The sequence below is a fragment of the Pelobates fuscus genome, chromosome 8 (genome assembly GCF_036172605.1).
Source record: "Pelobates fuscus isolate aPelFus1 chromosome 8, aPelFus1.pri, whole genome shotgun sequence".
NCBI classification, from domain to species: Eukaryota; Metazoa; Chordata; class Amphibia; order Anura; family Pelobatidae; genus Pelobates; species Pelobates fuscus.
The window spans coordinates 159711623-159729730 of record NC_086324.1 but is presented as its reverse complement, the minus strand read 5'-3'; the positions used below and the strand labels follow the sequence as shown (position 1 = coordinate 159729730).

Below are 18108 nucleotides of genomic sequence, written 5' to 3'. Positions count from 1 at the left end.
TAACTATGGATTTTTTGACAAGCGCACCTTTTCTTTTTGAACAAAGTTCTTATTGTGGTGCTCTTCTAAATATTCACCACTGTGTGGGAACATTTCTTCATGGGTTTATCACTGCATAGGCAAATATGAGGTTAATATGCCAACTGTATCGTAATCACCCATGCCCACATCATTCATATGAAATATCTTGCTATTATTGGATTTCACCCAGTTCTGAAGGACCTTTAAAGGGAAAGAGTTTAATTTACCCTTTAATTACAGGAAAACCTCACAATGCATTGTAATGAAAAGATAAAGGCAGAACGAAAATAGGAGAATAAGATGAATGAAGGGTGCAGTAAACATAGTTTAAAGAAAGACAAGAACTATGAGGATTTGGCAGTGAGGATTCCCATAGCTTCTAGTGCTGGATGAATCCATGAACCTGCAGAGTTCTGTAAGGAATTCTAGGGCAGAAGAGCTGTTCGTGTAGACGGCTGACACAAGTCTGCGCTGCAATTGTCCTTCGGAAAGGCACAAATAATTGCACTTGATTGTGATTGGTTCTTCTGCTCATTTCTTACTGTCCATTCATAGGGAGGCAGAGATCCCCCATTTGTTTATTCCTTTAGCAGTATGTAGTCCTGTATTGATTTAGGGACAGGTAGGTCTGGCACAACAAGGCACAACCGACATCCCCCGAGACTGGCTCTCACTGCCCGCCTAGCCAAGGATTTCAATGTGCCAGGCTCGGAGCACAGCTTGGAAAGTCGTTCACACAAGTGGATGTCACGGGCAGCCTCTGGGGGCACCCCACCGCCCCTTCTGAGACGTAGGTGTCCGCAAGCTCTGAGCAGCAGATCCAAGCACACCTCCTCCCTCTCACCACCGAGTCCTCGGGCCATCAGAATGACAAGTCGTCCAGCAGGGTATTGCCCCTTGAGGTTGACAGTGTCTGGCTGCGCCCCGTAATCCAGTAGTAACCTCACGCTCTCTAAATTTCCTTTCATAACTGCCCAACTCAGAGGTGTGTCCTGGTTGTAGTCTCTGGCATTTACCCTTGCACCACCTTCTAGTAGTGCCTGTACACAGTCTGCCATGTTTTTAAAAGCTGCCCAGTGTAAGGGTGTGTCCTGGTTCCCATCTGGGGCATTAGGGTTAGCACCATACTCCAGGAGTATCTCCACGCAGGTGTCATCTTTTTCCGCAGCATAATGCAGGGCTGTCCGCTGGTATCCATCCACCGAGTCAACCTACAAAGTGTGAAGAGAGGATTGTCATCGACTGGTAAGGTAAAAGGTCAACTATGAAAAACACTACAGACAGAGACATCGGGTAAGTGGTAAAAGACCATTCCTCCAAAGGAAAAATAGCTTCATTTCCTAGGAGAGACAAATCAGTTGGGAAAAATTGAGAAAATAACGGACCAGTACTGATTGACTGGACAATGTGTTATTGTAGGGTTACAAAGAAATCACTACTTCTACATGAGATATGGAAGTCAAAAGAGGTGATTTGTATTGAAAGCGGGGAACTGCTCTCCAGCTGAAGTGGCACGAGTGGGTATAGATGAAGTAAAAAATTCTGGGGAAAAAAACCACAATATATATAAAAAAAACTCTTATATTTGTGCTTTTTAAAAAAGTTATTAGAACTCCATAGAATGAATATATATATATATATAGGGTATCTATACTACACAGCTAGCACAGTCCATTTTATTCTTATTAAATATTAAAATTTGGAAACACAAAATGTCTGTAGAGAGCACAAGCCAATTATTGCCTACTGTCAAAGTCTACTTTTTGTTTTCTTTAACAGGCTAAATTAAGTTGTATGGGGCAGGGCAGAAGTGAAGAAAAACAAAATGTAAAAACATATATTGAGATTAGGTGATTTAAAAAGATAAAATATGGCAAAAAGCAAGAGGAATATGTACAGGACTCACACGAGCTCCATTCTCCAGTAGCAGTTCCACACAGTCAGCGTCGCACACCATGCATGCGCTGTGCAGAGGGAGGAGGGTGTCGTGGGGACAGTTCACATCCGCACCCTGCAATACAAAACATGTGTCAGACGGCAATTCAAAGCTTAAAATAAAGACTTCTGAGAACTCATAGGACTGTACATCCTTCTTACTTTGCGGATCAGAGACTCCACGTTATCACCGGGCAATGAACGGATGGATGAAATGGTACGGATTAAACGCTCAGAAAGAGAGGTCTTTCTGCTTAAGTACTGCATGCTGCAAGCCCCTGTAACACACAGAGCATAGGCTATTAATCACCACAAACACACACAGGGACAATGACGAAACAGTGCAATTTCAGGAGTTCAAAGGAAATTTGACATATTCATGCCAAAATAAACACATTTCCATTTTTAAAAAAAATCTACATCTATGGATTCAATTCAGCTATTTTGGCCCAAAAAAATCTAGTTCCCAATAGTTCAGGTTAGCAATTAACTCCATTTGAAATACACAGGAAATAAAAATCTATGACAAAAGGAAATGAATAAAGGAAACCCTCCCAAAAACCTGTAATGTACATCATACTGGAGGGAAGGAAACGGAAGGTAAATGGAAGTTCTAGCTCTGAAATGGTTAACTATTTGGCCCCATATCCCTTTTCTCCACTTTTCTCTTCCCTCCCCAGAGGGTGTAGCTGAAGTTTCTCTTTACTCTCTCTCCCCTTCAGGGAGGTACTCCATGCCTTGGGCACTCAAAGGGCATTTGAGATGGAGCAAGGCATTGCCTGCCAGGGCTGCTTTTAATGGATAAGAGCAGGAAGCATTTCTTTCCATTAATTACTCCTCAGATGGGATAAAATATTCAGCAGCTAAGGGGAGGAGAGGGGGGCTTTGCTCCCCCCCCCCCCCTTGCTTACAACCATTAAGGGCTGCCAAACCCTCACACAGTTGATATTAAGAAATACAGTAGCAGCCATGTTGCGTTAGAGCTGCAATGCATTGTAAAGCTAGATATTGCAATATGCAGTACTGCACTGCGTGAAGCAACACGCAAGCATATGTATGCGGACAAAGCATCATGGGAGATGTAGTTCCACAAATGATGGATATGTATCTAACTATTGCATTTATTAGAGTCCTGTGACGTATATGGAATTTTAAAACAGAACATTAGTGCCAGCCTGGGTTGGACATTTAAAAGGCTTGCATTCACAGGGACTCTGCCACGTGGGAAATGTCACATTTCATTAGCTGGCAAATTGATTAGAAAGGGGGAATTTCATGGCAGGTAGCCCCATGTGACATATCTAGTGCTGTCTAGCCTAACTCAGAACGGATTACAGAGGATGAAGGGGACGGGTCAGAACTTTTGGCATTTGTCTTATGGCCAGTAGGCCATTCTTTCCTTCAGGGAGAACAAAAAATCTGCAGATCACTGTCAGAACTCCCTCGTGATCCGATACATCACACTGCTGCCAGGTTACCCCAGCTAGGTGATAAAGAGAAATAACCTGGAATAAGGGAAATGATTAAGGGGTAAGAGGGCTTATGAACCTGGACTGGCAGAGGAAAAACTACAGGGGGAACAGGTGGGGAAAAGAAAGGGGGGAATATAGGCAGAGTCCTTGTAGATTATGGATAAGAAGAATGTGAATATTGAACTTCTATATGGGTAATATCTGGCCAAACACTGGTACTGACTTGAGGAGGCTATTTTTACAATGATCTATAAATGTATTGGTTAGCAAAATGTACAGATAAAATATTACAGAAAGTGTCATTATATTCAAATGTTGTCTTTCACCTTATCATTTAATTGTTAGTCCACGTTTAACTCCAATGTCCCATTTTAACCAACACAAAGATTAGGGGGCAGGGGGGGTGGGGGGGGGGGGGGGGGGAGGTAGGGGTTGTCTTATTCTGGTCCTGAATGGGATCATTATGTAAATATAAAAAAATTAAAAAAATTAGGACAGTAGATGAAAAAATGTTTAAAATATTTTGTATATTCAAAGAGCATTTACAAAACTCGGTCAGCAAACTGTTAGGGGATATTTAGTTTTAAACTCGTATTCAATAAAACTGTTATGGAGAGCTTAGTAAAAATCCCCATCTATTGTCGGTATCGTCTGCGGCTGCACTGTCACCTTCGCTAAGCTGCTCTTAATCTATCGTTGCGGTTCAAGGTTGAATAAATTCGTACTTCCTAGTGTGAAAGTGTAATTTATAATAGAAGCCATGCAGCTGCGGGGAAGGTGGACTTAGGCCACTATTTGCCAAAATGCTCCTAAACAGTCTTGTTACTACCCTGGTAGTTTTTTGAGGGTTATCCCCTGCCCATTGAGTGCTCGTTCAAGGCTTCCTTTCCTCCTTTTTGTCCGCTCCTAAACAGTATGACCGAAAACCAATTAACAGCACCTATTCACAGCACAATAATCTTAGAATTAGCTGTAGTGGTTATGGTGCCTGGCGGGTTCTCGGCGCTGTCCCAGAGTAAGCTGTCCCTGCTCTCAGCCAATGATTAAGGCCCCGCACAGCTGGGCTAAGCTCAGTGGAGCCAACAGGAAGCTCCTTGCAGGAGATAGCGGTAGGAGCGGGAGCCTAGTGGGACCCAGGTAAGCACTTACTCCGGGAAGGTGCCAGGGCACTAATTGCACTATAACAACTACAGTGGTTTGTAGTGGTTATGGTATGAGGAGTGTTCTTCAAATACGGAAATACGGAGCGAGATTATTCACTAAATTCTGAATTGTACAGGATTGAAATCAAAATTACAACATTTAGACAAAATAGCCTGACCTGAATAAAATTTCCAACTCAGTTATCAGCTTGACCCCCCCTCCCTCCCCCCCCCCCCCCCCCCCTCCCCCCCCCCCCCCCTCCCCCCCCCCCCAACATTTGTCAGTTTCAATCCTGTATAATTCAGAGTTTAGTGATTAACCTGGTATAGAGATTGTAACTAACAGGTTTCTTGAAAGCAAATTTATTACAGCCACCTAGTGGAGGAATTAACACACTACAAGACTGTATTGTCGCTACAAACCAAGATTCCACAGTGGTGTGCAATACTGTATAATGGTTATATATAGATTAGTCTTCGAGTGTTCCTTTAATATTACTATTAGCATATCTATAGTGCCAAGGTATTCCACAGATCTTTATCATTTTAAATTGGTATTATATAACAACAAGAAATTCACAAATATAAAGTTGATGGATTTAAAGGAACACTATATTCAGGAATACAAATATGCAGGGCCATATTGGAACAAGAATTCAGCCAGGGCATTTAAAGGCAGAGCAGCCTTTAGAGGGGTGTGGCCACTTTAGTGACCTCAATTTCATTGGTGCTTGAATGGAATTAATTGGCTTTGAGTGTCTTAACAAGGACCAGTCAAAATAGGGACCAAATTGATATTTCTAGTGTGGAAGGAGAACTTCTACTTTAGATATATCAGAGAGGTGGGCTGGAGTGCAGGCACCCTGAGGACTCAGTTAAGTGTTAAATGGCTTGGGTAGAGGCCCATGGTTTCTAGTGATGATCTGAGGCTTCAATAAGGAAACCGATACGCTAAGTTAATTCTCACCAGCTCCCCATTTACAAAATTGTGTGAGGACGATACATACCAAAACTACAAAAAAGCGGGCAGGCTGGATAGATGCTGATTTTGCATCTTTAGTGGTTATTGGGGTGCCGCCATGGTTACAGTGGTTATTGGGGTGCCGCCATGGTAACAGTGGTTATTGGGGTGCAGCCATGGTTACAGTGGTTATTGGGGTGCCGCCATGGTAACAGTGGTTTTTGGGGTGCAGCCATGGTTACAGTGGTTATTGGGGTGCCGCCATGGTAACAGTGGTTATTGGGGTGCAGCCATGGTTACAGTGGTTATTAGGGTGCAGCCATGGTTACAGTGGTTATTGGGGTGCAGCCATAGTTACAGTGGTTATTGGGGTGCAGCCATGGTTACAGTGGTTATTGGGGTGCAGCCATAGTTACAGTGGTTATTGGGGTGCAGCCATGGTTACAGTGGTTATTGGGGTGCAGCCATGGTTACTGTGGTTATTGGGGTGCAGCCATGGTAACAGTTGTTATTGGGGTGCATCCATGGTTACAGTGGTTATTGGGGTGCAGCCATGGTTACAGTGGTTATTGGGGTGCCGCCATGGTTACAGTGGTTACTGGAGTGCAGCCATGGTTACTGTGGTTATTGGGGTGCAGCCATGGTTACAGTAGTTATTGGGGTGCAGCCATGGTTACAGTAGTTATTGGGGTGCAGCCATGGTTACAGTGGTTATTGGGGTGCAGCCATGGTTACAGTGGTTATTGGGGTGCAGCCATGGTTACAGTGGTTATTGGGGTGCAGCCATGGTAACAGTTGTTATTGGGGTGCATCCATGGTTACAGTGGTTATTGGGGTGCAGCCATGGTTACCGTGGTTATTGGGGTGCAGCCATGGTTACAGTGGTTATTGGGGTGCAGCCATGGTTACAGTGGTTATTGGGGTGCAGCCATGGTTACAGTGGTTATTGGGGTGCCGCCATAGTTACAGTGGTTATTGGGGTGCAGCCATAGTTACAGTGGTTATTGGGGTGCAGCCATGGTTACAGTGGTTATTGGGGTGCAGCCATGGTTACAGTGGTTATTGGGGTGCAGCCATGGTTACTGTGGTTATTGGGGTGCAGCCATGGTAACAGTTGTTATTGGGGTGCATCCATGGTTACAGTGGTTATTGGGGTGCAGCCATGGTTACAGTGGTTATTGGGGTGCCGCCATGGTTACAGTGGTTACTGGAGTGCAGCCATGGTTACAGTAGTTATTGGGGTGCAGCCATGGTTACAGTAGTTATTGGGGTGCAGCCATGGTTACAGTGGTTATTGGGGTGCAGCCATGGTTACAGTGGTTATTGGGGTGCAGCCATTGTAACAGTTGTTATTGGGGTGCAGCCATGGTTACTGTGGTTATTGGGGTGCAGCCATGGTAACAGTTGTTATTGGGGTGCATCCATGGTTACAGTGGTTATTGGGGTACAGCCATGGTTACAGTGGTTATTGGGGTGCCGCCATGGTTACAGTGGTTACTGGAGTGCAGCCATGGTTACAGTAGTTATTGGGGTGCAGCCATGGTTACAGTAGTTATTGGGGTGCAGCCATGGTTACAGTGGTTATTGGGGTGCAGCCATGGTTACAGTGGTTATTGGGGTGCAGCCATGGTAACAGTTGTTATTGGGGTGCATCCATGGTTACAGTGGTTATTGGGGTGCAGCCATGGTTACAGTGGTTATTGGGGTGCAGCCATGGTTACAGTGGTTATTGGGGTGCAGCCATAGTAACAGTAGTTATTGGGGTGCAGCCATGGTTACAGTGGTTATTGGGGTGCAGCCATGGTTACTGTGGTTATTGGGGTGCAGCCATGGTTACAGTGGTTATTGAGGTGCAGCCATGGTAACAGTGGTTATTGGGGTGCAGCCATGGTTACAGTGGTTATTGGGGTGCACCCATGGTTACTGTGGTCATTGGGGTGCAGCCATGGTAACAGTAGTTATTGGGGTGCAGCCATGGTTACAGTGGTTATTGGGGTGCAGCCATGGTTACAGTAGTTATTGGGGTGCAGCCATGGTTACAGTAGTTATTGGGGTGCAGCCATGGTTACAGTAGTTATTGGGGTGCAGCCATGGTTATTGGGGTGCAGCCATGGTTACAGTGGTTATTGGGGTGCAGCCATGGTTATAGTAGATATTGGGGTGCAGCCATGGTTACAGTGGTTATTGGGGTGCAGCCATGGTTACAGTAGTTATTGGGGTGCAGCCATGGTTACAGTGGTTATTGGGGTGCAGCCATGGTTACAGTGGTTATTGGGGTGCAGCCATGGTTACAGTGGTTATTAGGGTGCAGCCATGGTTACAGTGGTTATTGGGGTGCAGCCATGGTTACAGTAGTTATTGGGGTGCAGCCATGGTTACAGTGGTTATTGGGGTGCAGCCATGGTTACAGTGGTTATTGGGGTGCAGCCATGGTTACAGTGGTTATTGGGGTGCAGCCATGGTTACAGTGGTTATTGGGGTGCAGCCATGGTTACAGTGGTTATTGGGGTGCAGCCATGGTTACAGGAGTTATTGGGGTGCAGCCATGGTTACAGTGTTTTTTGGGGTGCAGCCATGGTTACAGGAGTTATTGGGGTGCAGCCATGGTTACAGGAGTTATTGGGGTGCAGGACCCAGTGTGATTCCATTATAAGTTATGTAATTCCCGACAGTGAGCCTGTACCGGGGTTCCCGGTACCGGATAGACTACAGCTGGGGTGTATGGAGCAGGCCGGGATCACCCCTATAACCCACACACAGCACTCACCCCCTCAGCCGGGGACACGGACACCGTCCTCCAGCCGGCGACAGATCGGACCAATCAGAGCTCAGAGAAGGCTGACTGACACAAAATCTGACCAAACAAAGAGAATGCCGGCCAGAACGAGGCTCGGAACGCAAATTCCTGCCCTGACATGCAGTGTGCTCAGTGTGGGCTGTCAGAGAGCAGCAGCTGGGCTGGAACATTGCTGGAGAATGTAATAAACATTGTATCAGTGATTGGACCAGATAACAATAAACATTGTATCAGTGATTGGACCAGATAACAATAAACATTGTATCAGTGATTGGACCAGATAACAATGAACATTGCAGGAGACTGTAGAGTAAAATGGTGATTTAATTACTGGCAGGGCTGATAGGTCACAATCCAGGATTGAGAAAGCCTGGTTATCTTATATAATGCCCTAACTAGAGAGGATCTATTAATATCACAGCTCAATAGCTAAATGACATGTAACTGTCGGTTGATTTCTCTAAATAAGTATTGCAAGTTAATTACATTATTTTAATGCACACCGTCAATGCGCATGTACACCATTTTTGAGCATAAAAATGTACCTGGAGCGGGGGCGGGGCCTGACTGCCGAGCAGACTGGTCGCACTAAACCAGAGCTCCGTGCGAGAACCGGCGAACAAGCAACATAGCCCTAAAACGACCACACTGAAACTACTAAAACGACGCAGCAGTGTAGTGGTGTGATTCCCGAGGCTCAATTAGCCGGATCGCCGGACTCGGAGAGGCGACCTGAAGTAGTTATAGGGTTGCGGCCTACTAACGTGTGCAGGCACGGGAGAGGCGACCGACCTCCGCGCCAGCAGCTCAGCGGAAAATGCAGCAATCCTCATGACCCCATTCACCCCCCCTTGGCCGGTGAGGGATATACCGGCCCAACCAAGCGAATGATACAATCAACATCAATACCTACCTGATCCAAGCACGCTGAAACGGTGAGCAAGCTGCCCCGACCAGACATCTCGCTAACACACGAGGCACCTGAGGCCCAACCAAAATGGCCGTCAGGCAAGGACCTAGGAAGAAGACAGTGGTCGACCGTGCCCCATGCCACCCTCTGGAGGCCCTAGACCGGCTGTGCCTGAACATCTGCACAACGCTGTTGGACAGGGGGGTGACATACCGGCGGGCGGCATAACTAGTGGCCTTGTGGATTAGGCCAACCACCCGCCGACGCCACTATGAGCACCCATCTCTGGCCTTCCAGGCGGCCATTTGGCCGCGCAGACATCGAATGCCGGCGGGGCGGACACACGAATTGGGTGCACACACCCGCCTTCACCCACAGAGGATTGATACAACCGGGCAGGCCCTCAGACCCAGCATCCCGCCCGAGCATGACACCAGTAGCACGCCAATAGCCCCAGGGCGCCGGCAAGAGAACCGGCGGACGCACACCAACCCGACCTCTTACCAATCTAGCAGGGATGCAGAAATCACCAGCCCCCGAGCTTCAGCATGCCATGGAGAGACTAACACCCCACAGCCTACCGAAGAAGCCGAATCCCACTGCAGAGACACCCCTTAGAGGGCTCCCAACGCCAACCACCAGGACATTCCAGCGCTGGGTATAGGCTGAAACGCCTGCCACACTGCTTCACAAGGGTACTGTTCCGAGCTCCCACAAAACCTAAGTACCCGAATTCAGAGGCATCATCACCCAAGCAGACTATGCTTCTGTGTTTTACTTTTGCCCCATCGGTTATGGATCTGCAAAATAGGTTGAAGCCAAATCCCAGTGGTTTTGAAGATCTGTGGCTGTGGGAACTCTCTGTACTGCAGCTGAGTACACTACATTCATCTGACATTTCTTGTTTGGTTTCTCCCTATTACTTTGCAATTCCCTGATTTCAATGCCTAATCTATGTGTCAATCAACCATTTTGCATAGAAGGGCAATATCGCCATAGGGCATCTCCCTGCCTAAACCTGTATGTCCATACCTACTCAGGAACAAAAGTTCCCCTTTAATTTGACTAGCAGGCACTATAAGCGCTGACCTAACTCAACCAACCCATATAACCCTGTTAAACTAGTATGTACAATAAACATTGATCTTCAACTCCATGTACAACCATAGTATGCTACACAGCAGTCAGCTCTTAGAATAGCCTGTTTAGTATAAGCTTTATCCTAACGCTCAGTGTAAGCATAGGTACCAAAATAGGCATGCTATGCAATTCTTAAATCGAGGTTACCATATCCTAAAATGCACGTTTTCTTGTTTAACACTACCTTTAAAAATTGTGCTGTTTCTCTAATGCTATACATTTGTTTAACCATGTTGAAATTCCTGCGCCTGTTTTTGCTGTCTGCACAGCATGAAACCCGCTGCCCCTAGCATACCCCGTAAATGTGCTCTCTCAGTAATTACTTCACGCTTTAGCCTATAATATAAAACATGTTATCAGTTCACAGGTACCAACTGTTAACATAAATTGTATAGCCTGGCTGTCTCATTGCATGGTTGTTATAACTAACTAAACTCTTAAGGCGAATAAGCATATGTGGTTAATTGTCAACCAGCTAAAAAAAACCTGGTACCCCCACACACCCAGCCTGTTTAACATAAGACGCTATCTTGTAATACAATACTGTTACGCATTTATACTAGAATACTTGCTTGAAACTCCTCAGTTATACTAAGCCTGTTTTAAAAAAAAAAAATGATGTGCACCTACTCCTGCCACTGTTTAACCTGTCTTACTCTATGTACACTGTTGTAGCGTAAGACCCTATTATGTTCTCTTACAAAACTAAAAATGTGCTGTATACTCATTTGCCACGTTATGTTACAACTTTTTGTTACATTACTGCTTGGGACTGCTATTGTGGCTGAACAAGCCTATTGTTATACCATGCGCAACAAAAATAAAGAATAAAAAAAAAAATGTACCTCGAGCATCTTGGTGAAACAATATCGCGCTGAACATGAAAGTTTTTATACTTATGTCCGCAACGCTACTCACACAGTAAACGTTTCAGTAGCATTTACTGGTGTGAAAGAGTAAAGAGCTGACACTATGTGCGTTTGTTTGCTAATGGTTTGACTTCTTACCTGTAATCTGCCCGCAGCCAACCTTTCCTCTCCAGTTCTGGTATGTCAATGGAGGCAGTTTAGATGGAGAACAGTAGGGGACCAAGGACAGAACTTTGGGGAACGCCAACAGAGAGGGGTTGGGGAGAAGAGGCAGAGCCAGAGACAGAAACAATGAAAAGGCGCTGGGAGAGGTAGGAGGAGAATCAGGAGGGAGTAGTATCTCGTAGCAATGGAGGTATGGCTCTGGGAGGCCAAGATGGGCAGCCCAGCAGAGGGTGGTGACAAGTGGGACCACCCAAAAAAAGAGGCTAAAGCAATCTGCCATGGACTCAGTGCCCTGATGATACTCCGCACATCGCAAGGGCCTCTGTTGACGCACTCATGCTATGCTGATTGGGAACAGTTCCATGGTGTCAATAGATAATGGACAGCAGAGGCAGTGATAGAGGGGTATAACAGTAGAATTCAGGACTGTCTTGCTGATACCAGGGCAGTTGGGAGGTATGGTTTTTCTGTGACGAGGTACAGCTATGGGCCCATAGATGGGTGTGACAGTTCCCATAGACACTACAGCTCTTAAGATGTAAAAAAAAGAACAGACCGTAATCCCTATTTAAGATATAATTTGTACCCACTTGGGCAGTAAAGATTGCATTATAGCTCTGTACTATATACCCATTATAGTTATCAGTCCTTAAAGGAACACTATGGGCACCAAGACCACTTAATCTCAGTCTGGTCTGGGTGCCATGTCCCCCGTTTTTACCCTGCAGCTGAAAACCTTTACACTGATGGCTAACCTACCTTTAGTACTGTTACAACAACTTTCCAAATGATTTATCTACAAAAATGTCCATAGACATTAAAAGTGACTTCTGTAGATAAATCATTTTGGAAGTTTTTTGTAACAGCATTGAATCGTTTGGAAAGCTTATTATATCAAGACCATAATTAGCAAAAAAATTGGAGTTTAGTAGGGAATAACCTCAATCTGAAAATGTTTTCATCTCAAGACAAGTAGATCGTCATGACGGACGAATAGATCAGGCTGCTGGTTTAGTACCTTGGAAGAGACTTTTACTTTTTTTTTTTTTTTATTCTTTATTTTTCCATCTTGGCGGACAAAGTGACATAACATTGGCTTACTGGCTTACGCAGAAGCCATCGGGTAAGACTTGTACTTTTAAATTACCACACTCAAGTGATATACTTTAGATTTTATTTCACCTGTTAGAAAAAATACCTATTTCAGCAGGATTAGTCACAAAAGGGTTTATTCACTAACCTCTAAATTCTAGTATATTGAAAATAAACGTCAAAATGTATGCTAAAATAGTAAAAGTGTAAGGTAGTTGGAATCTTTCTTCTATTTGTGATATCTTTTTTGTCGTTTGGATTTTAAAATCAAATATTTGTGGAAAAACCCTGTAAATTGTGACTTGCTAGAAATTAAAAGTAAATTTGAAATTTTAGCAGTGGGCCATAACCGTGAGACAGGCGCTGAACAGCATTGACTGATGTCCTGTTAAATGGCATTAATCTTTATGCTTCAAGTTCCAAGTACAAATGTTTTCACCATTAGAAGGGGCATCTAATCACGGCAGGGCAGACATGGGTAACCTTGGCATTCCAGATGTTTGTAAATTCCATTTCCAATTACCCTCAGCCAGCTCTGGGTCAGAGTTATGACACACTGCGGTTGCGTGGTTTTGTCTATACACATTGTTCTTTGACAACCACATCGTGATACAAGGAAAACATTTCTCAAGACACACTTGGTATTGCGCAAAGACAATTGCCAAATTAACTAAGAGGCTGGTGCTTTGCCAATATTTATTCAGCTGATTGTTTTATGAGTGTTACCTTATCATGGTCTCTAACAACATTATATCTAAGGAAGTAGGGAAAGAGGATTATTCTCCTGGTAGGTGATAATAATCCCAGTAGTGTGTCCAAGTGTGAACTGATATTTTTCGTGCTGATTCTTCATCAGGGAAGAAGTAGAAGATTCTGTATGTGCAAAAAAAATCATTGTACCGTCTGATTGGAAAGAGGAGATTGTCAGGATTCCCAAAAGCAGGTACTGGGTCCAGTTAGGTATCAGTTACTAGTAATAGTCTAATTGAACAGGCTCGGAACACAGTACATACAGTGGGGTATTTTGGATTTGTGCTGCCCTAGGCACGACTAAATTTGGGCGCCCCCAAAATCTAAATATGACCCCCCAATTTGTGTCAAGGCCACTTTTTTGACTGACAGACACATGCCCTCATTGATACATGCGCTGATATACACTCACTGACAGATACACAGTCACTGGCACACACTGTTTAACCAACACACACTGACACACCCACTCACTGACAGGCACACTCGCTCAGATACACATAAAATGACATACACACACTGACACACACTCACAGGCACACCCATTCTCACTGAAAGACACACACACTTTCACTAACTCACAGACACACACTGACAGCTACACTCACTCACTCACAGTAAGGTGGACAGCCCCAGAACACAAGGCAAGCAAGGCGTTTGTCTGGGAGCTTGGGGTGGCATTTTTTTGGCACCCACCTGAAAGTGCCGCCCTAGGCAAATGCCTTGTTTGCCTTGTGGTAAATACATCCCTGAGTACATAAGGGGTCACAAGACAAGGAATTATAGGCTCTTACAGTCCCAGAGCAGCACCCAGGGAGTGAGAGGCTCTGCTAAATGTCCCAGAGCAGAGCACACAGGGATTCAGGAGCTCTGCTAGTAGTCCCAGATGAGAGAATACATAGTGTCAGAGTATGTTCTAATGGTCTCACAGCAGAGCAAAAAGAGCGTCTAAGCGTCCGACAAAATAAACATTTGGCATGTAAGAGTTTATCGAAACATTTAGTCAGATGGAACTGGCAGGTCTTTTGGGATTTCTAAATGGAAACATTGGGTCTGACATGTTCCTATCTTATCACAGAGAAAGGGAACCCAGACCACAGGTAATTTTACAATGTTATCTTTTAATAATTAAACAAGTGTGTAAAACCCATTTGTAAGCTGTGTGGCCGGGTCAGAGCGGCTTTCTATGTTACTAACAGGTTGGAGCGCTCTCTATTCAGCCCTTTCAGGTGAATGTAATTAACCTGCACCAGTGGTATAAAAGGTCAGAGCCCCCCTGAAGGCATCAGGGAGTCTAACAGCTGGGAGAGAGGAGGCAGTTAAAGGAAAATGTACTGTGTAAAAGCCTGTGTGTTTAAAGTGCTGTGTTTATACTGTTTAAAACTGGGAACTGGATTAGCTTTCCAGTTGGATAGTTAGGCATACTATTGTTGCCGCGGGGTGCAAGGCCTCTCCAATCTGCCCAGGATGAGAGCGCCAATGGCCGGTGGTCTGCAGCGCCACAGTGTGCAGACCTGCAGACTGTGTCTCACGAATTCAGATGCTCTGACAGGGTCTCGTGGGATGCATGCTCTGCAGCTCTGTACACGGCGGAGCTGCAGACAGGATATCATGGCCACTGACCACAAGGGAGTGAGAAAAGGAATATCGAGTCACCTCCCTCAGACAGTACTACGCCCTCTCACACACAATCACCCCCCGGTTATACACACTGTCAAGCCCCCACAATGTGGTGTCACCATACTCCCACACTGTCAGCCCCTTCACAAATCCACACTCACATTAACCACTCCTAATCCTGTTAATCTCCCCCTCCAAACTTTCCGGCCCTCACTCTGCCACACTCACACTGTCACACTAATCCCCATTAAACCTGTCACATTCCCTCCTCCAACTATGCCATACTACATGCTAATGCGGATGCTTTATCTAGGGTGCATGACCTTTTGACGAAGGCCGCTTCACACATCAGTGTTAAAGGACCACTATAGTGCCAGGAAAACATACTCGTTTTCCTGGCACTATAGTGTCCTGAGGGTGCCCCCACCCTCAGGGTCCCACTCCCGTGGCGCTGAAGGGGGAGGAAGGGGTTAATCCCTTACCTTTTTTCCAGCGCCGGACTCCCTTGGCGCTGGGACTCTCCTCCCTCTTCTTCCATCATCGGCTGAATGCGCATGCGCGGCAAGAGCCGCACGCGCATTCAGCCAGTCTCATAGGAAAGCATTCTCAATGCTTTCCTATGGACGCTGGCGTCTTCTCACTGTGAAAATCACAGTGAGAAGTGCGGAAGCGCCTCTAGCGGCTGTCAATGAGACAGCCACTAGAGGCTGGATTAACCCATAGGTAAACATAGCAGTTTCTCTGAAACTGCTATGTTTACTGCAAAAAGGGTTAAACCTAGCTGGACCTGGCACCCAGACCACTTAATTAAGCTGAAGTGGTCTGGGTGCCTATAGTGGTCCTTTAAGCTGGGTGGGAGGATATGTGGCAGGGTTTAGAGAGGCTTTCTATGTGAGTAACAGTTTGGAGCCCTTCTAGAGTGTTTTAAAAGGTCAGCCTCTGAAGGCTTCAGAGAGTCTAACAGCTGGGAGAGAGGGGGCGGTTAAGCCTGAGACCCTGAGACTCTGAGACTCTAAAGTAAAAAGGTAAAAGGTAAAAGGTACTGTGTAAAAGCCTGTGTGTTTAAAGTGCTGTTATAATGTTTAAATCTGGGAACCGGATTAGCTGGCCAGTTGGATAGATAGGAAAACTATTCTATGGTTAGTCTCCAAGATGGAGTACGATTTATTTTCTTTTTGTTTTTATTTATTATTGTGAATCACAGCATTTTGTATCTTCTAGAAAGAGCAAATAAACTGCCTTAGTATTTTACCCTGATGCTTGCAATTGGAGTTTATTGCTAGGAGCCCGACCATACTGCCACAGCTGTTGCACAACAAACCATATAATTATCCTCTTATTCTGTTTTGTTTATTTAGTTTTATTTATTTATTTTTTTGCAGCATGACGGACCAGTCTCTGGTATGTTGTCGTCAGAAGGAGAACCTTCTCCGGGCAGTGCGAAGTCTTCAGGTGGCATCTCAGACCACTTTACAGAGAGCCGTGCCTCTCCTATCCTCCCAAGATGGACTTGGCCTCCTTGGACCCTCACAAATACATCATCTCTCTGAAAAGTCTTCCCAATTCTGTCGTGACCTGGAGGATGTGGGGAATCTGTTACTTTTTCGTCAGGATGAGATCACTCAAAAAATCCTGATTCCAAGCTGCGGTGGTTCCAGTTCTGTCCATTGGTGTTCAGACAGTTCCTTCTATGTATGTGGAGCTAATGGTCCATATATTCACTTGATAGCTTCTAATGGAAAACCAGCCCAGGTTCTCCATTGCTTTGATGAAGGAATTTTTCTTCCCGATTGTATTACTATGACTCGTCCTGGCTCAGTAGCTACCATAGATCTCGCTGAAGGTTTAGTACGTATTTACAACCCTAACTCTCAGCCATCTTGGGTGAAGGTGGGTGGAAAATTTATGTCTCCAAGAGGCATTTCTCTAGACTCCACTGGCCGCATCCTAGTAGCTGAATATGGGTCTGGCACAGTACAAGGTTTTCACGTGGACCGTGCCTTTCGAGTCCAGGGGGTTCGACAAGTATCTGGCCTTCGAGGACCAGTCTGTGTCTGCAGCACCCCAGATGGGGGGTTTGCTGTGAGTGAGGAGTGTGGAGATGTCAAAATATTCAATAGCAACTTTAAACTAACTGGTTCTTTATCCAAAACCTACCAACATACTTTTGGAAACCCAGCTGGTATATGCTGTGACCCTGAGGGTAATATTCTGGTTGCTGACGAGCAGAAGAAAAATGTCACCCTATTTCCTCCAAATGGCTCCCCTATTTGTGTGGTATCAAAGGGTCTTGAAAAACCAGCAGGAGTGGCATGCTCCCATTTTGGCTTTTTATATGTTGCTGATTCTGGGGATAACTGTGTCAAAATTTATAGGTATCGGGTAAGGCCATATTATAACCCCACCAGCCCTAGGGGTACTGGAGAGGTGACAGGTAAGGCCATGTCATAACCCCACCAGCTGTAGGAGAACTGGAGAGACTCCACAACAGCTGCCAGGAAGCTGATTGATACATAAAAAAGGAACACTAAAGTGATTGTGATCAAAATGCTTTGCTGTTCCTGTCCCTACCTAGATTCAGCCCCCCCCCCCCCTCTCGTGTATTCAATAAAAATAATAAAAATATATCTATTTACTCACTTTTTTCCAGCACCCAGACTCCCTCTCCACTGCTCACCTCACCACTTCCTGCAACATCATTGATGAGACATAGTGTCCTCCTGTGTGGTTTAATCTGATACTCCTTATAGAGGATCTCTGGATACCTAATGTGCATGCACAGAGAGCTCAGCATATGCTTCTGTATCACGTGATTGAGTTTTTACGTAAAACAGCGTAACAGTCAGTGGAGGTGTGTAACCCTTCAAGGTAATTATTGTCGTTTTAGAAAAATGGCAATGTTTTACCTTGAGGAGTTAAATTGACAAGACTACTGCACCCAGCCTTCAACAAGAGTATTTTGCATCCGGTCATATAAATATATTTAGATCATATGCAGTTTTTGTAATCCAGAAAGCCCCATGAATACAGTAATTAGTTTTACTGGTTGTGCTCATTTCTATATCTTCTCATTCATATTAATTTTAAGGTAGAACACAATGTTTGTGTTAAGACTTGTACTCCAGGACCTGTGTGTAACAACAATAAACTGGAATAATATTTTACTGAAAATGACGGCAAATTGTTTTTCTACATCAATGGAGAGTCTCTATCTCTTTTACACCTCTACACACA

General features: G+C 45.0%; 2 protein-coding genes across 3 annotated transcripts; one reads left to right on the top strand and one right to left on the bottom strand.

Moving 5' to 3' along the window:
- Window positions 1–233: 233 nt before the first annotated feature.
- On the bottom strand, window positions 234–8386 carry ASB8 (ankyrin repeat and SOCS box containing 8). Of its 2 annotated transcripts, none has more exons than XM_063428974.1 (4): window positions 8315–8386; window positions 2119–2224; window positions 1928–2032; window positions 234–1232 (listed from the first exon to the last, which is right to left on the bottom strand). In XM_063428974.1, the coding sequence occupies exons 2-4, from the start codon at window positions 2221–2223 to the stop codon at window positions 600–602; spliced, it is 843 nt and encodes a 280-aa protein (XP_063285044.1). In that variant the 5' UTR covers window position 2224; window positions 8315–8386; the 3' UTR covers window positions 234–599. The 2 variants fall into 2 exon arrangements, with proteins under 2 accessions (XP_063285044.1, XP_063285043.1); XM_063428973.1 differs by having other exon boundaries at window positions 2119–2234; window positions 8299–8349.
- A 4927-nt stretch (window positions 8387–13313) lies between these two features.
- NHLRC4 (NHL repeat containing 4) lies at window positions 13314–17815 on the top strand. The gene is made up of 2 exons (XM_063430526.1): window positions 13314–13447; window positions 16257–17815. The coding sequence occupies exon 2, from the start codon at window positions 16258–16260 to the stop codon at window positions 17323–17325; it is 1068 nt and encodes a 355-aa protein (XP_063286596.1). The 5' UTR covers window positions 13314–13447; window position 16257; the 3' UTR covers window positions 17326–17815.
- The last annotated feature ends 293 nt before the right edge of the window (window positions 17816–18108 follow it).